The sequence below is a fragment of the Saimiri boliviensis genome, chromosome 1 (genome assembly GCF_048565385.1).
Source record: "Saimiri boliviensis isolate mSaiBol1 chromosome 1, mSaiBol1.pri, whole genome shotgun sequence".
Taxonomy (NCBI): Eukaryota; Metazoa; Chordata; class Mammalia; order Primates; family Cebidae; genus Saimiri; species Saimiri boliviensis.
Window position 1 is genome coordinate 215,779,547 of NC_133449.1, and position 24,914 is coordinate 215,804,460.

Genomic DNA, 24,914 nt, shown 5'->3' on the forward strand with positions numbered 1-24,914 from the left:
GGGGGAGGGGGAGGGGGAGGGGGAGGGGGAGGGGGAGGGGGAGGGGGAGGGGGAGGGGGAGGGGGAGGGGGAGGGGGAGGGGGAGGGGGAGGGGGAGGGGGAGGGGGAGGGGGAGGGGGAGGGGGAGGGGGAGGAAGAAGAAGAAGAAGAAACAAGCTGTTGACACAGAACAACCTAGATAAATCTTCATAGAATTAAGCTGGATTAAAAAAAGTCATTTCCAAAAGGTTACATGGTGTATGATTTCATTTATACAGCATTTTTAAAAATTACAAAACTGTAGAAATGGAAAAAAGATTAAGGAGGGTTAAGGAGGGGAGTTGGAGGAAGGAAATGGGGTGGCTATAAAATGGCAGTATATGACAAATCTTTGTGGTGATGGAAATGTTCTGTATCTTCACTGACATTGTCAATATCACAATTGTCATATTTTACTGTGGCTTCACAAGATGTTACCGTTGGGGAAATGATAAAAGTAACACAATACCTCTCAGTTATTTCATAAAACTGCATGTGAATCTACATTATCTCAAAAAGTATAATCATAAATAGATGAATTAATGAATAAATGAGTCTAATATATGAAGTGCAAATCCTCTATGGACAAAATGATAAAACTTTACTAAAGGCATTAAAGAAGACCTAAATAAATGGCAAGATATATCATGGGTTGATTGGAAAACTCAGTGTTTTAGTCCATTCAGGCTGCTGTAACAGTCTGGGATAGGCTGGGTGGCTTATAAACAACAGAAATTTATTCCCTGGCCAGGTATGGTGGCTCATGCCTGTAATCTCAGCACTTTGGGAGGCTGAGGCTGGCGGATCACGAAGTCAAGAGTTCAAGACCAGCCTGGCCAACATGGTGAAACCCCATCTCTACCAAAAATACAAAAATTGGCTGAGCATGGTGGCGAGTGCCTGTAATCCCAGCTACTCAGGAGACTGAGACAGGAGAATTGCTTGAACGGGGACCCGAGAGGTGGAGATTGCAGTGAGCTGAGATTGTGCCACTGCGCTCCAGCCTGGGCTACAGAGTGAGACTCCCTTTAAAAAAAAAAAAGAAAGAAAAGAAAAATTATTTCCTACAGTTCTGAAGGCTGGGAAGTCTCATACCAAGGTACCAGCAGATTCAGTGTCTGATGAAGGCCTGCTTTCTTTTTCATAGACAGCAATCTTTTCACTCTGTCTTCACAGGGAAGAAGGGGAGTGAAGGAGATCTCTGGGGTGACTTTTATAAGGGCACTAATTCCATTCATGAGGTTTCCACCCTCATAACTTAATCACCTTCCAAAAGTCCCTTCTCTAAATACCACCACATTAGAGATTAAGTTTCAACATATGAATTTTGAAGGGAAACAAACATTCAGTCTATAGCACACAGTATTTTAAATAAGTCGATTATCCCCAAATTGGTCTATGGTCTTTGGAACAATTCCAAATTATTAAGTGACTGGGTAATCTGTATCACCTATTTCCTTCTCTTTCCAGTGGCTACAAACCAAGATTTGTGCTTTTGAAAGTCTGTCAAAGCAATAAAAAATTATGCTGTGGATACAGAAGTTCATATAATAATTTATCCATATATTCAGAACACCAGTAGCTTTGTACATTCACAAGTTTTTATTGCCATTATCTTCCGTAGGCCCCACTTCTTTAATTTCAAAATGGGAATCATCATCAAATAGCACAAAAACCAAGTTTCTAAGTTTTTAGTAACACTTGTAAGCATAAATTTTATGATTACTTCTGTTTATGAAACCTATTCATACAACAAACATTTATAAAGCTTCAACTATGATTTCTGGAATAAATAATTTGGGATCCTTCTCCTCAAATAATTTGGAGATAAAACAAAATATTTATCCTATGTTAACTGACTATTAAAGCACAGCAAGTACACATTAAGTTAGTATAAACTAGCCAGACATGGTGGCTCAGGCTTGTAATCCCAGCACTTTGAGAGACTGAGGCGAGTGGATCACCTGAGGTCAGGAGCTGGAGACCAGCCTAGCCTACATGGCAAAACCCCGTCTCTACTAAAAATACAAAATTAGCTTGGCATGGTGGTGCGTGCCTGTAATCCCAGCCACTCGGGAGGTTGATACAGGGAAATCACTTGAACCTGGGAGGTGGAGGTTGCAGTGAGCTGAGATCTAACTACTGCACTCCAGCTTAGGCAACAAGAGTGAAACTCCATCTCACAAGAAAAAAAAAAAAAAGAAGAAAATGACAAAGAAAAACTTAAAAAGTAGGGTTTTTGCCCCGTTTAACTTTAGCCTATCATAACCTCTCTGGACTTTAGATTCCTTACCTGTGAAATGAAACTTCAGTATTATTATTTAAATGAAATTTTATTTAGAATCTCATCTTTACTGTTTTATATTTGATATATTTCCATCTGCATTCAAAGTTGGGCCAAGTCAACTACACCTTGGGAATATAAGCTCATGAACAGTTAAAGTTTGACTTTCTGTGAGTTCTTGGTGCTGACACTAAAATTGTTTGATGCTAGTAAAATGTATTTACTAATAAGCACAACATTTTTGCTAAAGAGATCTGGAAGATACTTTGAGTATTTGTCAGTGTTCATCAACTAGTTGTTAATGGACTATGACTACCTGAGTCAACCTTATCAGTTTGTTGGAGAAGGCAAGAAATATTCTACTTTCTTCAGCATTAATTATGGAGTATTCAGCTGTCATTATATTTCCATTTTAGAGGAATTTCTTTCTTAACTCTGAGAGCTAGCATACACTTCAATATAAGGTAGATTTGCAACCAATCTGGTTGGTTATGCCTGTAATCCCAGCACTTTGGGAGGCTAAGATGGGCAGATCACTGGAACCCAGTAGTTCAAGACCAGCCTGGGCAACATGGCAAAACCCCATCTCTACAATCATACTACATGGGAGGCTGAAGTGGGAGGATTTCTTGAGCATTGGAGGCAGAGGCTGCAGTGAGCCATGATTGTGCCACTATACTCCAGCCTGGGTGACAGAGCAATACCCTGTCTCAGATATATATAGACAGGGTAGATTTATCAGCCTGTGTTGAAGATAAGTCTGACCCCTGCCTTAAAAAACGTTGTTATAGTAATCTCATCTCTGATTGGACTTCAGAATCAAAAGAATCACAGGTATCTATTCCGTGAGATTTACCTTTAGTGGTGTGGGCCTGGGCATTGCTTTATAATTTTAAAGACACATAAGCTAATACAGAAACGTAAGACAGAGTATGTTGAGTAAAGATGTTTAGTAAAGGGAGAGGTATTAAGAATTTGAAAAGTCTTAAGGAATGTCCAGGGCTTGACAGGTTAGGGAATATTTATACAAAGAGAGTTGAGGTTATGACAAACCTAGAAAAGGAGGCTGGAGCCAGAGACTAGAAAGCCTTAAAACTAGAAAAGGAGGCTGGAGCCAGAGACTAGAAAGCCTTAAAACTAATTAAGGAATTTCTACCTAATTTTATATAATGAGGAACCATTGGATATTTTGAAGCATAGGAAGAGGTATGTGACACAAGTGATACCTTAGAATTTTTCATTTGGTAGCAAGGCACAAGATCAAAGGGGAAAGACTGCAAGTAAAATCAGTTAGGAGGGATTTCTGAACTCTAAATGATCTACCATTAAATCTAGATCACTCTAGGTGCACAGGGAATGGAAAAGAAGAACAAACTTTCATGAGGTTTAATTGTCAGAATTTATTAACTGATTGGATCAGGAGGCAGCAAACAAGAGAGAGAAAAATAAAAGATGACTCAGGCTGTGAAGTAGAGTAGCTAAGAGAATACTGTGACCATTTGCAGAAATTAAGAACTTCAGTAGAAGAGTCTGCCTGGAGAGTAAGCCCACCAGTTACCTCTGGACTGATTGCAGAAATACTATGACAGTGTATTCCTCATCCCAATGCCTTACCACCACACACAACAGTCCTTCTAAGGGCTGAGAAACCAGAGACATCAGAGTATATGACAGAAGCAGAATTGTTAGCAAAATATTATTTCTAGTTCAACTCCATTTTTTAATTTACTACTTTCAAATACTGTTTTACTGACGTCTCTTTCAATTCCTACTGCATATTACTATTACTACAAGATTGATTTTATTCCTTATATGTGAATTAGCAGTAACTGAATTTTTGTACTCTGAACTGTATAAGAGAGTCCCAGAGAATGGTCTAGAGACAGGATGAATTGGTAAATGCAGTCAGGAAGGGTTACATTTATCCTTCTGACTCTCTATAACCCATTCTCCACATACCAGCCAGTGTACTCCTAAAATGCTAGTTCATTTATATTTCTTCCCTGCTTAAAACCCTGTTAACAGATCTCCCAGTGAACTTGGAATAAAACCCTTCACTATGACTTACAAGATTTCACATGGCCTGGAGGCTGCCCATCTCTCTGAGTCATCTTACACCACTTTCCCCTCACCCACAATGTTTCAGTCATGCTAACCTTTGAGTTCCTCAATGACAACCTCTTTCCTTCTAGAGCCCCTGCACTTGTTCTTCCACAACTCTGCCCAAAGCACCCTGCCCACAGACTTTCACCTGCCTCTTTGTTGCCATTCAGGTCTCAGATGAAAAGTGTTCTGCACCCAATTGAAACTAATGGCCTTCTTTCGCCTTTCTCCTTCCTACCTCATCTCCCCCTTCATTCTTTTCACATCCCCTATTGGGTTTTCTTCTTAGTACTTCTAACTCTCTGAAGTTAGCATATTCATTGGTTTATTTTTTATTTGTTGTCATTTTCCACTAGCAAGTGTGCAGAGCCCTTACATTCCCTCTTACTACTGCATCCCCAGCACCGAGAAACAATGCCTGGCATACAATGAATGCATGTATGAACTAATCACAGGAGTTCTGAGAAAACTCTCTCTCCACACAATATATCCTTTATAATAAAATTCGCAATTGAGAAGGGAGGATGGCCACAGAAGATTTGGATATTTGAACTGGTAAATTCACATTTGTTTTGTTTTGTTTTGAAATAAATGCAATTCATTCTCTGTCCCATTCTTCCCTGCCTTAGCTTCTCTCTCTCTCTCTCTCTCTCTCTCTCTCTCTCTCTCTCTCTCTCTCTCTCTCTCTCTCCCCTCTCCCCCCCCTCCCCGCCATCTCAAACTGGCAGCCATAGGTAACCAGTTAAGCAGAGAGAGCGTAAGCTGGGAGGAGAAGCGTGACAACATATTGGTAGAGTTGTACCAGCCCTTTTCAACAGTGTTATTTTACAGTGAAAGAATTTGGGACCCAGTAAAGCTCTTTGCTAAGTGTGCTGGAATGTTAGAATCAGAAACTTGTTCTTAGGGAAATAAGTACTTTGTGATTCCTTGCATTCCCTTGTTTACTTCTGTGCTAATTTACAATCCTTTAGTCAAGTTATTTTTGAAAATGACAAAGGAAAACTGGAAAGGGGGGCTTTTGTCCACTCTTGAGCTGAAGTTTTAATGGGAAACAATATAACCCTGGAGACAAAACTTTATGGCAACAGTGAGAGTAGTATCTGCAATAAGACAAGAGTTAAAACCAAATAAAACTTAAAAAAAAAAAAAAAAAACTGAGTGTCACTCTGTCACCAGGACGGAGTGCAGTGGTTCGATCTCAGCTCACTGCAACCTCCACCTCCTGGGTTCGAGCGATTCTCCCGCCTCTACTTCCCAAGTAGCTGGGACTATAGGTGCATGCCACCACACCCGGCTAATTTTTTGTATTTTTGGTAGAGACTGGGTTTCACCGTGTTAGCCAGGATGGTCTCCATCTGCTGACCTCATGATCTGCCAGCCTTGGCCTCCCAAAGTGCTGGGATTACAGGCGTGAGCCACCGCACCTGGCCCAAATAAAACATTTCTGTAACAGCTGTCTAGATTTTATAGGCAATTGAAGTAACAAAAATTCATTCATTTTTTATTGTCTAGGAGAAGGTTGATTAGAGAAATCAAAAAAAATTCAAAGTGAGAGACCCACAGCAAGGCAGGCTATCTACCGCACCTCAAGAATAAAGTATGGCCTCGTGTGGTGGCTCACACCTGTAATCTCAGCACTTTGGGAAGTCAAGGCAGGTGGATCACCTGAGCTCAGGAGTTTGAGACCAGCCTGGCCAACATAGAGAAATGCTGTCTCTACTAAAAATACAAAAATTAGCCAGGCATGATGGTGCACACCTATAGTCCCAATTGCTTGGGAGGCTGAGGCACGAGGATTGCTTGGACCTTGGAGGTCGAGGCTGCAGTGAGCTATCATGCCATTGCGCTCCAGGCTGAGTGACAAAGTAAGATCCCGTCTTTAAAAAAAAAAAGCCTGCCTTCCCAACAGCATGGCAGATGCAGTGCCTCAACCTAGCAAGAGAAAGTGCAGGCTGGACGTGGAGAAGGCACATTCTGCCAGCACAGAGGAAAAGGAGGCAGGTGTTGGAAATGGTACCTGTGCTCCTGTCCACTTACCATTCACTGGCTTCAGAGCGCAGAAAGTACTGAGGGAGTCTGCACAGGACAATATCATTTTCCTACAAGGAAAGGTGAATGAGGCCTCCGGAGATGGGGATGGAGAGGACGCCGCTGTGATCCTGGAGAGGTCGACATTTCAGGTGGGACAGGTGGCTCAGCTCCTGACAGGCAGCCCTGAGCTCCAGTTGCAGTTCTCCAACGATATCTACAGCACCTATCACTTGTTCCCTCCAAGATAATTGAGTGATGTGAAGGTGATGTGGTTTACCCCGCCACAGAGAAACACCTGCAGAAGTACCTGCGCCAGGACCTCCACCTGCTCTGAGAGACAGGAGATGACTACAGGAACATTACTTTACCCCACCTGGAGTCCCAGAGCCTCAGCATCCAGCGAGTGTATAACATTCTCGACAAGAAGGCTGAAGTTTTTGAGATTGTTTTTGAGAACCCAGATCCCTCTGACAGGTTTGTCCTCATCCCTGACCTCAAGTGGAACCAACAGCAGCTCGACGACATGTACTTGATCGCCATCTACCATCGCCAGGGCATCAGATCCCTATGCAACCTTACTACGGAGCACCTGCTGCTGCTCAGGAACATCGTTCACCAGGGGCAGGAAGCCATCATGCAGCGCTACCAGATGACAGGAGACCATCTGCGAGTATACCTGCACTACCTGCCCTCCTACTACCGCCTGCATGTGCACTTCACCACCCTGGGCTTCTAGGCCCTGGGCTTTGAGGCCCCGGCTCAGTGCACTTCACTGCCCTGAGCTTCGAGGCCCCAGCTCAGGTGTGGAGCGAGCACACCTGCTGGCTGAGGGGATTAAGAACCTGGAGTGTGACCCCAAGCGCTACCAGCAGTGCACACTCACCTTCGCCCTCAGGGCTGACGAGCCCATGCTCAAGCTCCTGCGGGAGACTCAGCAAAGCTGAAGCCCATCGATCATAGACTGGACAGGGAAAATGTGGCACATATGCACCATGGAATACTCTGCAGCCATCGATGATAATTCACTTATCTCCAAGTGAATTTTCCAAAAATGTGTTTTGTACCAGCTTATTCCTAGTGAATAAAGCAGTGCGCTCAAAAAAAGAAAAAGAAAAGGACTAAGTTTACTTCCCAAAGTTATGTCCCTGGGCTCAAATGATTCTTTCACCTCAGGCTCCAAGTAGCTGGGACTACAGGTGCGTACCACCACACCTGGCTATTTTTGTATTTTTCGTAGACAGGACATTTTGCCATGTTGACCAGGCTGGCCTCCAACTCCGGAGTTCAGGAGATTCATCCCACCTCAGCCTCTCAAAGTGCTAGGATTGCAGGCCCTGCATCTGGCTTCCCTGAGTCTTTTCTTTAGATATATATATACATTTTTAAATTCCATTTTAGGTTTTTGGGTACATGTGAAGAACATATAAGATTGTTGCATGGTACACACATGGCAGTGTGGTTTGCTGCCTTCCTCCCCATCACCTATATCTGGCATTTCTGTCCATGTTGTCCCTCCCCAACTCCCCATCCCCAGCTATCTCTCCCCTAGTTCCCCCCCGCAACAGACCCCAGTATGTGATGCTACCCTCCCTGTTTCCTCGTTGTTCAACACCCGCCTATGAGTGAGAACATGTGGTGTTTGATTTTCTGTTCTTGTGTCAGTTTGCTGAGAATGATGGTTTCCACATCCATATCCCTACAAAAGACATGAAGTCATCATTTATAATGGCTGCAGAGTATTCCGTGGTGTATATGTGCCACATTTCCCCTGTCCACTCTATCATCAATGGGCATGTTATTTCTTGTCTTCTGCTAGCTTTTGAGTTTTTTTGATCTTGCTCATGTAGCTCTTTCCATTTTGATGATGGTGTTGATTTTATATATTTCCTTGCTTCTCATGTGGGCATTTATTGCTATAAATTTTCCTCTGGACACTTCTTTAAAGGAGTCCTATAGACTCTGGTATGTTTTGTCTTCGTTCCCGTTGGTTTTGAAGAACGTCTTTATTTCTGCCTTCATTTCATTGTTTATCCAGTCAATATTCAGGAGCCAGTTGTTCAATTTCCATGAAGTTGTGCAGTTCTGAGTGAGTTTCTTAATCCTGAATTCTAATTTGACTGCACTGTGGTCTGAGAGGCTGTTCGTCATGATTTCTGTTCTTTTGCATTTGCTGAGGAGTGATTTACTTCCAATTATGTGGTCGATTTTAGAGAAGGAGCAATGTGGTGCCAAAAAGAATGTATATTCTGTGGATTTGGGGTGGAGAGTTCTGTAGATGTCTATTAGGTTTGCTTGGTCCACATCTGAGTTCAAGTCCTGGATATCCATGTTAATTTTCTGTCTCATTGATCTGTCTAATATTGACAGTGGAGTGTTAAAGTCTCCCACTATTATTGTACGAGAGTCTGAGTCTCTTGGTATGTCATTAAGAACTTGCTTTATGTATCTGGGTGCTCCTGTACTGAGTGCGTATACATTTAGGATCATTAGTTCTTCTTGTTGCATTGATCCTTTTGCCATTATGTCATGCCATTCTTTGTCTCTTCTGATCTTTGCTGGTTTAAAGTGTATTTTTTCAGAGACTAGGATTGCAACTCCTGCTTTTTTTTTTTTTTTTTCCTCTCCATTTGCTTGGTAAATCTTCCTCCATCCCTTTATTTTGAGTTTATGTGTGTCCTTCCTCACACGTGAGATGGGTTTCCTGAATATAGCACACTGATGGGTTTTGACTTTTTATCCAATTTTCCAGTCTGTGTCTTTTGATTGGGGCATTTAGCCCAATCAAATTTACATTTAAGGTTAATATTGTTATGTGTGAATTTGATCCTGCTGTTTTGATGCTAGCTGGTTGTTTTGCCTGTTAGTTGACACAGTTTTTTCATTGTGTTGATGGTCTTTACTATTTGGTACATTTTTGGAGTGGCTGGCACTAGTTGTTCCTTTCTATGTTTAGAGCTTCTTTCAGGAGCTCTTGCAAGGCAGGCCTGGTGGTGATGATTGCTTGTATATAAAGGATTTTATTTCTCCTTCACTTATGAAGCTTAGTTTGGCTGGATATGAAATTCTAGGTTGAAAGTTCTTTTCTTTAAGGATGTTGAATATTGGCCCCCACTCTCTTCTGGCCTTTAGGGTTTCTGCTGAGAGCTCCGCTGTGAGTCTGATGTGGTTCCCTTTGTAGGTAACCCTACCTTTCTCTCTGGCTGCCCTTACCTTTTTTTCCTTCATTTCAACCCTGGTGAATCTGACAATTATGTGCCTTGAGGTTGCTCTTGTTAAGGAATATCTTTGTGGTGTTCTCTGTATTTCCTGGACTTGAATATTGGCCTGCCTTGCCAGGTTTGGGAAGTTCTCCTGGATAATATCCTGAAGAGTGTTTTTCAGCTTGGATTCATTCTGTCTGTCACATTCAGGTACACCTATCAAACATAGATTAGGTCTTTTCACACAATCCCATATTTCTTGGAGGCTTTATTAATTTCTTTTCACTCTTTTTTCTCTAATCTTGCATTCTCATTTTATTTCATTAAGTTGATCTTCAATCTCTGATATCCTTTCTTCTGCTTAGTCGATTCAGCTACTGAAACTTGTGTATGCTTTGCGAAGTTATCTTGTTGTGTTTGTCAGCTCCACCAGGTTATTTATATTCTTCTCTAAGCTGTTTATTCTCGTTAGCACTTCATCTAACCTTTTTTTCAAGGTTCGTAGTTTCTTTGCATTGGATTAGAACGTGTTCTTTTGGCTCAGAAAAGTTTCTTATTACCCACCTTCTGAAGCCTGTTTCTGTCAATTCATCAGACTCATTCTCCATCCAGTTTTGTTCCCTTCCTGGTGTGGAGTTGTGATCCCTTGGAGGAGGAGAGGCATTCTGGTTTTTGGTGTTTTCATTCTTTTTGCATTAGTTTCTTCCCATCTTTGTGGATTTTTCTACCTGTGGTCTTTTTAGTTTTTCGAATTGGATCTCTGAGTGGATGTCCTTTTTGTTGATGTTGAATTTATTTCTTTCTGTTTTTTAGTTTTCCTTCTAACAGTCAGACCCCACTGCTGTAGGCCTGCTAGAGGTCCACTCCAGACCCTGCTTGCCTGGGGATCATCCACGGGGGCTGAAGAACAGTAAGGGTTGCTGCCAGTTTCTTCTTCTGTTATCTTCATCCCAGAAGGATACCCACCAGATGTCAGCCTGAGCTCTCCTTTACAAGGTGTCTGTTTGGATATACAGGGTTCAGGGAGCTGCTTGAGGAGACAGTCTGTCCCTTGTAGGAGCTCAAGTTGCTGAACTGGGAGCTCCATCATTCCTGTTCAGAGCTCTGGGCTGGTACGTTTAAGTTTGCTGCAGCGAAACTCATGAACTCCTTTTTCCCCAGGTGCTCTGTCCTGGGAAGGTGGGGCTTTATTTATAAGTTCCTGACATGCTGCTGCCTTTTTTCAGAGATGCCCTTCCCAGCAAGGTGGTAGTCTAGCCACAGTCTGCCAGCAGAGGTGTTAATGAGCTGCTGTGGGCTCTGCCTAGCTGCTATGTGAACTTACTGTTAAAACTGCCTCAGTAATGGTGGTCTGCCTCAGTAATGGCAGACTGCCTCCGTAATGGCTGATGCCCTTCCTCCCAGCGAGCTGGACTGTGCTGGTTCAGCTGCACTTGCTGTGAAACTCTCAATCCAGAGCATTTTAGATTGCTGGTCTTTGTCGGGGGTGGGACCCACTGAGCCAGATCACCTGGCTTCCTGTTTCAGCCCCCTTTTTTTTTTTTTCAGTTGAATGGGCAGCTCTGTCTCCCAGGTGTTCCAGGCACCTGTTGAAACAGCTGCAATGGATTTATGCAAGTTTTTGTGTAGAGACCCATAGCGCCAGCTGAAACAGCCATGCTAGAAACTTGTGGCACTTTTCAGCCTGGGAATCTCCTGGTCTGTGGGCAGTAAAAACTCATTTGGAAATGCAGTGATCACTCAGCTTCTGCATTCTTCTCACTGGGAACTGCACTCCACAGATGTTCCTATTCTGCCATCTTGGATCTCACTCCCTGAGTCTTAAACTGCCCCAAGTTCTACTGCACCCCTGCTTCACCCTCTTGTACCAACCCTATGCTTCATCAGATGAGAAGTACTTGGCAGAAAAAGAGCTAGAGGAAATGATAGGTTGTGCCAAAAGCTGCAAAAGACCCAGAAGTCTCCACTGCTGATTATGTGTCTTTCAGCCTATTATCTTTGGTCAAACTTGACTTCTTGCCTTTACAGTTGCAACACAATCTCAGCTTTAAAGGGCTTGCAACTGTGTTGGCAGTGGAAAGAGACTTGCTTGTATCTTACACAGGTAATTCAACAAGACATTGCAACATGTTTTCTGAGCTGCACTTGGCATTTTCCTTACACAATCTCCGTGCACACCCCACCCTGTCCCATTCACTACTCCCAGTGTGGCCGGCTCTTACTTGTCCCTTCTAACTGGGAAGCTATCCATTAGAAGCCCTTCTCTCTTCAAATATAAGTAACTATGTATTTCATTTTTTCAAAAAGAATATTGTTCTCAGAAGCCATAGAATTCATTTTTAAATAAATTTTAATAGTTATATTGTATTTCTTTTTAGAAGGCACATTATTTTTCAGTCTGCTATTTCTCTGATTCTTTATAGCTTTCTAAAAATAACTGCTGGTAAGCTCATAAGTTCATTAGTTAATCCCACTGGGACTCAATAACACATATTACAGACCTACTGATTTTTATATATTAGATTTTCTGAAGAATTCCCTTACCTGTTATTATCAACATAGCTATATTGACAGGGTCTTCATTACTTCCTAATTGCCCATACTTCTTTTTCTTGTTAAAGATCAATTTTTAAAATCAAGCCTTGTCATTTTGAAAATATATAAATATCCTGTTAATATTAATATGTTTCATATCTTTCTAGTTTCCTGCCTCTTTTATCATGATAATTTACAAAATTTATTCTTTACCTTTTTCTTTAGAAATGTATTCTTTTGTGGGGGACAGGGTAAGAGGGTATGGGCACATGTTTGGGTTTTTTTCTCCCTGAAACAAAGGTATAAAAAAATGATCTTTTACATGCAAAGATGAACAATTGATATTCCCTATTCTAAGCCAAACCCTAGGGATGGCATCCCCAAACTACAGCCCGTGGGCCACATGCGGCCCCCTGAGGCCATTTATTTGCCCCCCGCCACACTTCAGGAAGGGGCACCTCTTTCATTGGTGGTCAGTGAGAGGAGCACAGTATGTGGCAGCCCTCCAACGGTCTGAGGGACGGTGAACTGGCCCCCTGTGTAAAAAGTTTGGGGACGCCTGCCCTAGGGTGTAAATTATGTGTAGATTGTCAAAATTACAGGCATACCTTGTTTTATTGATCTTCACTTTATCACACTGTGCAGATATTGCATGTTTTACAAATTGAAGATTTGCAGCAACCCTGTGTCAAGCAAGTCTGTTAACAGTCATTTCAAAAAAAAAGAAAATCAGCATGTGCTCACTCTATGTCTCTATGTTACATTTTTGCGATTCTTACACTGCCTCAGACCTTTTCGTTGTTTTTATATCTGTTGAGATTATCTGTGGTCTTTGATGTTAATATTATAATTATTTTGGCGCACTAAGAACCATGCCCATAGAAGATGGCAAAGTTGTTTGATAACTGTAGTGTATCATTGGACTGGCCATTCTCCTGTCTCTCATCCTCTCCTCAGGCCTCCCTATTCCATGAGACACAATGTTGAAATTGGGCCAATTCATAACCATACAGTGGCCTCTTGATTAAGCTTAGTGAAGTAGGAGTGTCAAAAGCCAAAACAGGCTGAAAGCTAGGCCTCATACAAAACAGTTGACAAAGTTGTGAATGCAAGGAAAAAGTTTTTGAAGGAAAATAAAAGTGCTATCGCAGTAAATATTGAATGATAAGAAAGCAAAACAATCTTATTGCTCATCTGCAGAAAGTTTGAGTAGTCTGCACAGAAGATCAAACAAGCCATAACATTCCCTTAAGCCAAAGCTTAATCCAGAACAAGGTCCCCACTTTCTTCAGTTCTGTGAAGACTGAGAGGTGAGGAAGCTCCAGAAGAAAAGTTGGAAGCTAGCAGAGGTTGATTCATGAGATTTAAGGAAAGAAGCCATCTCCAGAACATAAAATTAAAAGGTGAAGCAGCGCCGGGCGCGGTGGCTCAAGCCTGTAATCCCAGCACTTTGGGAGGCTGAGGCGGGTGGATCACGAGGTCAAGAGATCGAGACCATCCTGGTCAACATGGTGAAACCCCGTCTCTACTAAAAATACAAAAAAAAAAAAAAAAAAATTAGCTGGGCATGGTGGCACATGCCTGTAATCCCAGCTACTCAGGACGCTGAGGCAGGAGAATTGCCTGAGCCCAGGAGGCGGAGGTTGCGGTGAGCCGAGATCGTGCCATTGCACTCCAGCCTGGGTAACAAGAGCGAAACTCCGTCTCAAAAAAAAAAAAAAAAAAAAAAAAAGGTGAAGCAGCAAGTACTGCTGTATAAGCTGTAGCATGTTATCCAGAAGATCTAGCTTAGACCGTTGATGAAAGTGCCTACACTAAACAACAGATTTTCAATGTAGATGAGTCATCTGTTGGAAGAAGATGCCATCTAGGACTTTCATAGCTAGAGAAGGTAAGTTAATGCCTGACTCCAAAGCTTCAAAGGACAGGTAACTCTCTTCTTAGGGGCTAATGAAGCTGATGATTTTAAGTTGAAGCCAATACTCATTTACCACTTTAAAAATCCTAGGACCTTAAAAATTATGCTACATCTACTGTGCCTGCACTCTATGAGTGGAACAACAGAGTCTAGATGACAGCACATTTGTTTACAGCATAGGGTAGTGAATATTTTAAGCCCACTGTTAAGACCTACTACTCAGGGAAAAAAAAAATCATTTTAAAATAGTATCACTCCTTGATAGTACACTTGGTTAGCCAAGAGTTCTGATGGAGATGTACAAGAAAATTCATATTGTTTTCATTCCTGCTAACACAACATCTACTCTGCAGCCCATGGACCAAGGAGTCGTTTCAACTTTCAAGTCTCAATATTTGAGAAATACATTTTATAAGGCTGTAGCTGCCAGATACAATGATTCCTCTGATGGATCTCCGTACAGTTAATTGAGAGCCTTCTGGAAAAGCTTCACCATTCTAGCTTCCATTAAGAACATTTGTGATTCATGGGAGGAGGTCAGATTATCAGTATGAACGACAGTTTGGAAGAAGTTGATTTTAGCACTCATGGATGAACCTCTTTGAGGGGTTCAAGATTTCACTAAAGGAAGTAAACTGCAGGTGTGGTAGAAATAGCAAAAGAACCAGAATTAGACTTGGAGCCTGACAATGTGGCTGAATTGCTGCAATCTCATGATCAAACTTTAAGAAGTGAGCTGTTTCTTATGGATGAGCAAAGAATGTGGCTTCTTGAGATGAAATGTACTCCTAGTGAAGATGCTGTTAACATTGTTGAAATGACAACAAAGAATTTTAAATATTGCATAAACTTAGTTGATAAAACAGTGGCAAGGTTTGAAAGGATTGACTCCAATTTTGAAAGAAGTTCTACTGTTGGTAAAATGCTGTCAAACATTACATGCTACAGAGAACTCTTTCATGAAAGGCTCAATCAATGCAGCAAACAATGTCATTGTCTTATTTTAAGAAATTACCACAAACATCTTGATCTTTAGCAACAACCACTCTGATCAGTCAGCAGTCAACATGGAGGCAAGACCATCCACCAGCAAAACAATTGCAACTTGCTAAAGATTCAGATGATTTGCATTTTTAGCAATAAAGCATGTTTTAATGCAGCTATATACAGTGTCTTTTTAGACATATGCTTTTGCACACTTAGTAGACTGCAGCATAGTGTAAACATAACTTTTATATCCACTGTGAAACCAAAAAATGTGTGATTCACCTAATTACACTGTTTGCTTTATGGGGGTGGGGGTGTAACCAAACCCACAATATCTTCAAGGTATGCCTGTATTCCATTACCTTTTGGTCTAGGACCATGTAAGATAAAGTGACTAGTAATAGTTACAAGACTGAACGGCAGATGAAGAAATTCTTCTAAATTATCTTTTTGGTGATAAGTTACTCTACACTCAGATTGTTCTTCAGTCTGTTTACTGTTTACCAGTAAACCTTACCTCTGGCAAATCTGATTAGTATGTGTGTGTGCATGTGTGTGTGATATCCTTTGAAGAATGATTATTTGCTTTACCAGAAAATCATCACCTTATTAAGGGATTCACCGAAAAGGCAAATAGCCCATGCCTTCATTTAAAAATAGATTTCATTAACAGAAATTATATTCCCATATAACTTTTTAAGACATCTACTGCATAAAATGAGGTACAGCTACAGAATAATATACATCTGCCAAAGAAAACATCAGGATTTTGACTGCTAACTGAGTAGCATATTTTTATATACTTTTTGCCCCTACCCCCACAAAAATACTTCTAAGCACTAAGATCAAGTAAAGAGGAGTATGAGCAGGGCTGATTTATAAGAAACACTTGAATCAGAGTCATTCATAGACAGAAGTAAGGGGAATAGGTAAGACAAAATATAGTAATGTTTTATCTCTCTTATCCTATTCTTTGCTATGCCACTCTCAGTACTGTTTTCAACCATTTTTTCTAAATGCTATTACATGAATATAGCCTTCCTCTTTGTCAGTTCCATTACAAGGCACTTTTTCTTAAATATGTAGTCTTTCGGGAAAACAAATGACACATTTTAGCAGTTTGATCTTTCTTATCTGATTTATAGTCTCATTCTTGATTCTTAAAGTTTCTAATCCTTCTGACCACTTTTGCTTCATTCCTTTGAAATTTGCTACACAATCATTTTTTAAAACAAGTGGTAAGTCAAGGGTAAATATTCAGGATGGTATTTTAATTGGAAGATCCTCTGCCTTTTTGCCATTTCACAATGAATAACATCATTGACAAATGGCATTTGTGGAAGAAACATAAGAAAAATGAAAAATAGGTATTTTCTACTCTACGGGATAAAAGAGATAGCTAGAGTAGGGTTCAGATTATTGGAAGAATTAATCTCTAATATAGTAAGAAAGAATTAAACATTCATTTTTATTTAAACTCACCTTTGATTACATCCTATTATAAGAAATATTATCCAGTGCTTTTACTATCCTGAAATAAATTCTACAGGTAACATAATCTAAACTGCTTATGAGACTGTTAAATCTTTTTAATGCTCTAGTTAACATGTAGAAGGAATAAAAGTAATTCATAATAAAAATAATATGTATTTCAATATTTAAAGTGCTCAGGTAAATCTACATGAAAAGACATAATGACGTAGTCAGATACTTGGTCCTATACATGGAATCATCATGAATTTGACAGCTACAAATGTAGGCTGATACAGGTATGCTTATTTTTTTTTTTTTTGAGACGGAGTTTTCGCACTTGTTACCCAGGCTGGAGTGCAATGGCGCGATCTCGGCTCACGGCAACCTCCGCCTCCTGGGTTCAGGCAATTCTCCTGCCTCAGCCTCCTGAGTAGCTGGGATTATAGGCACGTGCCACCATGCCCAGCTAATGTTTTGTATTTTTAGTAGAGACGGGGTTTCACCATGTTGACCAGGATGGTCTCGATCTCTCGACCTCGTGATCCACCCGCCTCGGCCTCCCAAAGTGCTGGGATTACAGGCTTGAGCCACCGCGCCCGGCTGATACAGGTATGCTTATTAGCAACTCAAGTACCATGGGCATGGTGCCATCAGTTACGAGATTTTTTTTCATACGGTAAACCACTCTTGGTAAGATTCTGAAAAACATAAAATGCACAACTCTTTCAACTTATGAGGTAGTTGTATTCCCAGAAAAGTCAGTGTATATTAAAATCATGCAAAAAGTATTTTAATATTATCTGTAAAACATTTCAATTCTAATCCATATAATTATAAACAGGTTTTCAACTAAATGAATAGCTGCTGAACATTTGAAAATCATGTGGGATGCAGAACAATTCTGTACCACCTTGCAAATTACAGGATATCCACTATCTTTGACGTTCTCCCAATAAATGCCAATAATACCTTCCAGTCATCTTGACCACCAAAAATATCTCTACAAATTTCCAAAATGCTTCCAGAGGCCATTATTATCTCCATTAAGAACCACTGGTTTAAACTGAGCAAAGTTATTTTTTTATAATGAAGCACTACGATCTTTTACATTTTATTTTATTTTATTTATTTATTTATTTATTTATTTATTTTTTTATTTTTTTTTTTTAGACAGAGTCTCGCTCTGTTCCCCAGGCTGGAGTGCAGTGGCACAATCTTGGCTCATGGCAAACTCCACCTCCTGAGTTCAAGCGACTCCCCTGCCTCAGCCTCCTGAGTAGCTGAGATTACAGGCATGTGCCACCACACCAGCCTAATTTTTGTATTTTTAGTAGAGACAAGATTTCACCATGTTGGTCAGGATAGTCTCAAACTCCTTACCTCGTGATCTGCCCACCTTGGCCTCCCAAAGTGCTAGGATTACAGGCATGGGCCACAGTGCCTGGCTACATTTTACTTTTATACTGAATTGATTTCATAGACTAGGAAACTGAATTCACACCAAAGGCGAATTATCTCGTTAGACCAAGCCTGCCATTCAAAAATGATACCAAAATCATTCCTCGAGAACTTGACAGATATTTAATGTGGAAAAACTTTTTACTCCTTGTATTTTGTGAACCTCTCTAAATTAGGAAAAGTATGGGTTTGAAAAGTGGAGACTTTTGATAAGAGTAAAGTCTTTTCACTAGAAAAGACTAGGCCCTGACTATAAAACCATGTTTATCTCCTTCAAATAACAAAGATAGTGCCAAATAAAATAGTTTCCCTATGACTTCTACATCATTGCATTTTATTAATAAATGGCTGCTTTTTTGATTGACCTAAACTTCTATCTTTTATATCCTTTTATGAACAGATAATGTAATGGTCTAGAGTTTCAGTACTGATGGAATAAAAAGTACCCCACTTAATGTCCCCTAAAGTGATGCATTTTTTAAGTACTAGAAACCTGCTCTCAAAAGTTTCCATTCACCGAGCATTGTTGTGGATAGTTTCATACTGATTTGTAAATATTTTCATTGAACTTTGGCCCTAAATTTTTGAAAATGGTGTCCAAACATATTCTTGAAATGTATATCTGCAGTCCCAGATAGATGTGCAGTTATTCAACCTCCAAATTATATTTTTTAAATTATTACAAATTACTTCCAAAAATTTAGAAAAGATATTTTTGTATTACATATTCATGTTATCATTCCTTAGTTTGGGGAGAATTCTCTCCCCTCTACCCCATTCTCTGTAATTCAGTTGCTAACCTACCTTATTACCTTTACTCCTAGCAATTTCCCTTTCTCTGACAGAAGCACACATTCTCATTATTTATATTCTTAAATTATAAGAATAAATGTTGAGAGCCAGTGCAAGTATTCAGTTATCTCAGGGACTCTGGTCTTTTCAGTCTAGGACTAATCAAGCAGAGAGTCATTAAAAGCTAAAACTAAAAAAAGCTTTTGTAGTGATTTTATCACCAGGGAAATCTGTTCATTCTTCAGAAGGATTGTCACCAGTAAAGAAGAAATAAAGGAGTTAAAATTGCTTCAGACCATTGACTCCTTAGGTCCCTCTAGATTCACAGATTGAATTGGTTTTCAAGGGGTGGGAGGAATTATGAGGGGAATTTCCTGAGAAAGCTTACAAATTGATCATAGCCTTGGTAACATTAGTAGGTGTCAGTGTGATCACTATGGGGGAAATGCCAAATGTGGCTGGAAGCTTGGGAAATGGGAAGGAAAGGAGACAATTAGCACCTTTTTTTTTTTTTTTTTTTTTTTTTGGCTTATTGTATTTGGAGGTGGGTGTTGCCATATAGTATGCATCTGAGAATGGTCTTTCAAAAGGAATTAGAATTGATTTTAAAATATCTTACCATTATAAGTGCAACTGAGTAGTTATTACTGAAGCAAAACTAGGGTTGCAAACACTGTAGAATAGGCACACACATTTGGTAAACCTATCCAGAAACTGCTCCTCCTAGATATACCCACAAATATTTTAAAGTAGGCATATCTGAGCTTAGGTAGAACTGCTCACTTAGGTTTGGAAAATATAAATACTTCCAAATTCAAAAGAATCTTTTAAGATTGTCATTTGAATAAATCATTAAAAATGATTTATAATAATATCTAGATTTTATGTCTTATACACCTATTGATGCAGGCAGATGTATATATATAATTTTTCCCAAAGAATTCTATTAAGAATTGTCAAAATCCAGCTAGCACTTGAGGATTTACCAAGATAAACCTACACTCATCTCTCCTTCCTATTGATAACAATGAATTTTGCCCAAAATGAGTAAGCAGAAAAGAAATGACCTCATTTTTTAGTCTGAATAAGTAGCATTGGGGGATATGACTTTAATACTGGGTCTTAGTTTCAAATTCCGGTTCATGAGGCCAATCTGCAGAGTAAAGGAGGACACAGAGAATCCTCGGGAGGGCACCGATAAAGAGAGGGGTTCTCTAGTAGGGCCAGCTCCCACAGCTAAGTCACCGGCACAGACTGTAGCTTTCTGCTCTCTGGCCACCGCAGCCATAGCATCCTTATTGTTGTAACTCCTAGATTGTGATACTGTCACAAAACTGTTGCTAGGCAACAAATGTGGTTACCAGGTCTCAGCGAATAGCTGAAGGGGAAAGCAAAGTGTTGCACCATTGTAGAGTAACCATAGCAATGACCTACTATTACAGACTAAAGAATTATCATTAACAATGTTAAAGTATCAGACAGAGGCCCTGAATCCGGCGACTTCCAAGCGGTATCTCTCTGCATAATGGAGTGATCTAGGAAGAGATTTCAACTGTTTAAAAGCTAGTCACTCATTATTTCATGGAAGCCTTTGTAATTATTTTAATTTTTGATTTTAAAAAGTGCTCAGGTATGAAGCCACTTGTAAAATGCTACATAAGCCATCACAAGGAGTCAAAAATAGATAAATGTATTTCCTCATCTGTTCTTATGCCTGTATCCGTGTTATCTGCTGCCTGCATTAAACTGAAGGTCGATTTGATTTGAAAAATCCTGTACCTCGAAACCACAGAGAGAAGCTGTAGTAAAATAAAATAATCTCATAAACTGGCAACTAACCTGCATTTTCTAAGTTGAATTCCTCCTGACAAAATGGGAGGCCTAGATGCTCTTTTAGTAGTCACTGCTTTGAAACCTTTTTTTTAAAGCCGTTCTAAATTTACCCCTTAAAATCTGTTAAAATGTCGCCTGCTAGGACCCTTCAAGGCATAATCCCTTTTGAATGTGGCCCTTCGTTAAGCGTCCCGTGTGATTTGGTCCGAGTGACCTAGCTGAGGTAATCGTGTCCAACAGCGCAGCTTCCGGGAGCGGCGAGAAAAATCTTCCCTCCCACCCCCGCGAAGCAAGGAAACTGGCGCTGTGGGGTGGGTGGGAGCCGATCCCGCGCGCAGGGGAAACCAATCCCCGCGCGCGCCGAGTCTCGGGAGGTGGGAGGTTTCCCGGCGGGAGAGGGAGTGGCCCTTCCCGCCCAGCGCCTCCATTGGCCCAGAGGGGCGGAGGCCCCGGGGCGCCCGACCGCGCGTCGGGCGACCCCGGGACAGCTCCAGGCCGCGTCCCGCGTCGGGAGAGGGATGGGGACTCAGACCGGAGACGCCCCGAAGTCGCGGATAGCCAGGTCTGCGTTCCTCTGAGCCCGGGGGCAAACGACCCCGCAGCCTTCGGTGTGCCCCGAGAGGCGGCGGCGCGCGCCCGCGAGGGGGCGGGAGCCCTGGCTGAGGGGCGGGGCACGGGTGGCCGGGGCGGGGCACGGGTGGCCGGGGCGGGGCAGGGGCGGTCGGGAGCCGGGGCTGGGCCTGGCCCTCGCAGCCCTCGCCGCGCCCGGCCGCGCTTGGCCCCCTGGTAACCGAATGTGTGGTTCTTTGCAGGCACCGACCGTCATGAGCTAACTTCCTGGAAAAGCTTCCCATCTATTTTCAAATTCTTTACCGAAGCCTCAGAGGCCAAGACCAGCTCCCTGAAGCCAGCTGTGACGCGCCGCTCGCACCGCATCAAGCACGAAGAGCTGTAAGGGGAGCGAGCGCGGCGGGGGAGGCCGCCCGGGAGCCGCCCTGACGCACGCACCCGCGCGCCCCCTCACTGCTTTTGCCGTCGAGCGGACTCCCAGCCCCTCATTAGATTGTTTTCTTCCCAGAGCACAGGGTCGTGATGTATACATCTAAATAGCGTTTTGCATTATTTCTAGATGAGTGCAACTGTCAAAGCAATATGGGTTCACTGGTCGTGCTTCCTGCGGGCTGAGCGCTGCCCGTCAGCGCTCAGATTAAGGCTGACAGCGCCCAGCCTGGCGCAGCCCGCGCGGCTCTAATTGCCCTGACTGAGTCCGCGCGGGCGCTGCGGGGCGAGCGGCGTCGGCGCGGTCCTAGCGCCCGCCGCAGCGCAGCCGCTGCTGCTTTCCCCCCTTTAATCATGTCCGTCTCTCCCCTCTCAACCAGAGCAAACTTTTATTCCAGACTTTAGATTTCCGTTTTAAATAGGTTTTTCCCTGAGGGCATCTTATTACCCCTCTCTCTTTTTTTTTTTTTTTTTTTTTTTAGGAAGTTCTGCACACACACCCCAAGCCAATTTCAAATTCAAAACATGAATGCAATGATGTAGTAGGTAATTTGGGGAGAGTAAGTTGTTCTCTCCCTGTTTTCCTTTAGGGACCAGAAAAAAAAAAAAAGAAAAAACTTTGCATAAAAATCTATAAAGTACTGAATCCGCATTACTGCTGAAAATCCTTTTGCCAGCTGATTGTGAGAGTTTACACAAGTTTCTGATTTCAGAAAAGACTGTTAAAACCAAAACAATGATGGGCAGATCTTCTAATTGTACGTGTGTGAAGTCCCATTTTCAGTGGAATTTCCAACTGTTATCGCTGGAATTGACTTTACTTTTTAAATACATAATGTGTACTGAGTGGCACTGTAATTTAGAGGTAACACACTTAAGTTTTGCTTTTCAGATCTCTCTGTGGAGAAAGTTTGTTGTTAATCCTTTCCAGAATGATCTATTCTGACCTTTCCTGGAGTTAAGGCCCTTCTAGGGATAGAATTTTTTTATTGTCATGAAGAAACTAAACCTGTGTGCTCTGCAGCCTTTTTCTTCTGAAAGGCTAAGTGGGGCTAAAATGATCCTTTTGGTTTCCTGCTTTAACAAGAAGAGAAAGACTTGGTGTGAAATAATTTCTTCTCTCAGTACAATGGTATAATTTTTAGCACTCCGCTTCCTCTGTAGGGTTTAGCCCTACAATTTTAACAATTAAGTATTTTATTCCAGCGAAGATGTGGCCAACACTGTGAAATACAAGAGATGTTAAGGTTTTGCTGACTTTTGATTAAAATATTAAATTTTCACATTTTTTAATTATTTGACAAATTTAATTATCTAGTAAAGATTGTTTCTAATACATGAGAACCTGAATTTAATATTTTCATCCTTTTTTAAAGTGTATGCAACAACTAATATGCCTGCCTTATTTGAGGACATGGTAAAATGTACCCAAAATGACGTAGAACTGTCTAATGCCTCAGAAAAGTAACTTAAAATCAGCCAGCTCGTGCATAAATGTTTTTATATTATGAACCAATTTCAACAAGTTTAAAAACGGTTAATATCTCATTGCTGTGTTTGACATACAAGTACATTCATTAGTTCTACAGTTTTAATGATGACAAAGTGATCTGTTTTCAGTAGTCATGTCTGCATATCTTTTGGTGTTACTTAAGCAGAATCAACTATAGAAGGAAAAGTCAAAACGGCATTTTATTCAGCTAGTGGATGACTTAAAATGAGTAAGCCTCAACAACGTGAAGCACATTTGTCTATGATATTGACCCTTTTTATCTGATCTTTACTATTTTAGAAGTAGTGGTGAACTGTGTAAAATAATGTCATCTTCAAGTGAGAAATTCAAGAATTGATGTGGATTGAATATATTTTTCAAGGTGTTATATTGTGTCGTGTTATCAGTATATGAAAATGTTCACAGGAAACCATTTTATAACATTTAAAAAAAACACTTGTGCAACGCTAAATTTGTAAAGCTTCTGCACCTGAAACAGAGCAAAATAAATATACTCAGTTATAAACCAAATCACTCCTATTCCTTCTCTCAAATCATCCCTCCTCTTTTTAAACCTTTAGCTAGAATAAATCACTATTTAATTGCCTCTAATACTTTAAAACTACTGGATGGTTAGGCCTTGTTTAACTATCTATAGAGAGCTATTTGCAAACTTAAGTTGTGTAAATGTAATTTCTACTTGTGACTCTGAGCTGTAGCAGCCCAGAGGGAGCTAGGCAAACCATTTTAGACCACCAACTGGTAAGTGATCAGATTCTTTGTAATGTAGGATTTTTTTAACCTGTTGATTATGGGTTTGTTGATATAAATGTAATAATACTATTCACCTGTATTTTCTTGGAGTAACAACCAGCAGTTGGTAGTAGCCCACCTGCGTGAGGGTGGCCAGTGTTAACAATATTTTTGCTCTGATCGTCCCCATTTTTGTTTTCTCAGACAGGTTTTTAGGAGAGTGGAGATTTAAAGTCAGGATGTGGGCTTTTTATTTAATTATATACTTAATTCTTAGAACAAGTAGAATAGGAAAGGAGTGACTGATAAGTCTAAGATTCAAAATAGTCCTGTCAAAACTTAAAGGCCAGATTATTGCTTTGGAGCTTTCTGAGGTACCTAACCGTCCAGTTGTTAAACGTTTTCATGGATATTTGAAAAGAGACCATGGACTTGTAATAACTGTTCTTTTCTAGAGTTTCTGCCTTGTGCTTTGACCTGGATTGCATTATTATTGTTTATGTAAAAACAAAATAAAGGAAAGCACAAGCTTTTCCTCTATATTTCCATTTCCATTTTAAAATAAAAACAATTTTTCCCAACAACAGCGGTGTATTATTCTTTCTCAGAAGTTCCTTTATTCACCAACTGCATAGAGATTTTTTTAAAGCAAAAACATAAAAGGAAGGATGAGACAGCATCCATCAATATTTTAAACCTTATGGCTACTTTTTATTTCTGTTATTATTGCTGTAAGGTAATATCCTAACTTCAGTTGAGTTATTTGGCTTGCACCTTTTACAAAGCTAACATTTATAAGACAGTTGTTTTTAATATCTGAAATATCTCCTTAGTAAGGAAACCTGGACAATCTGTCCTTAAGCTATTGTTTTATGAAATAAACTTGAATATGCCATAAATAAATGTGTTTTCCAAGAGGAGTCTGGTGAGATTAAGTTGCCTCCAAGTTCGTGTATGTTGGTTCTTGATGTTCTGTGTTCAATATGAAAATAACATTTCTTTTACAGCTATTCCTTTCTCAAAACCTTTAGCTCCTTT

The 24,914-nt window shown here is 40.8% G+C and overlaps 1 protein-coding gene and 1 pseudogene across 8 annotated transcripts in view; both read left to right on the forward strand.

The window, feature by feature from the left end:
* Window positions 1-24,460, forward strand: part of ARB2A (ARB2 cotranscriptional regulator A) — a 505,249-nt gene extending 480,789 nt beyond the window's left edge. For 7 of the 8 annotated variants that reach the window (XM_074383667.1, XM_003920753.4, XM_010340429.3 and 4 more), the window contains one exon: window positions 21,445-24,460. In XM_074383667.1, the coding sequence (XP_074239768.1) occupies window positions 21,445-21,587 (143 nt within the window). In that variant the 3' untranslated portion in view covers window positions 21,588-24,460. The remainder of the gene's footprint in view (window positions 1-21,444) is intronic. The other variant, XM_074383595.1, reaches the window with a different exon arrangement.
* Window positions 113-20,525, forward strand: LOC101049936 (m7GpppX diphosphatase-like; annotated as a pseudogene).
* Window positions 24,461-24,914: the final 454 nt, after the last annotated feature.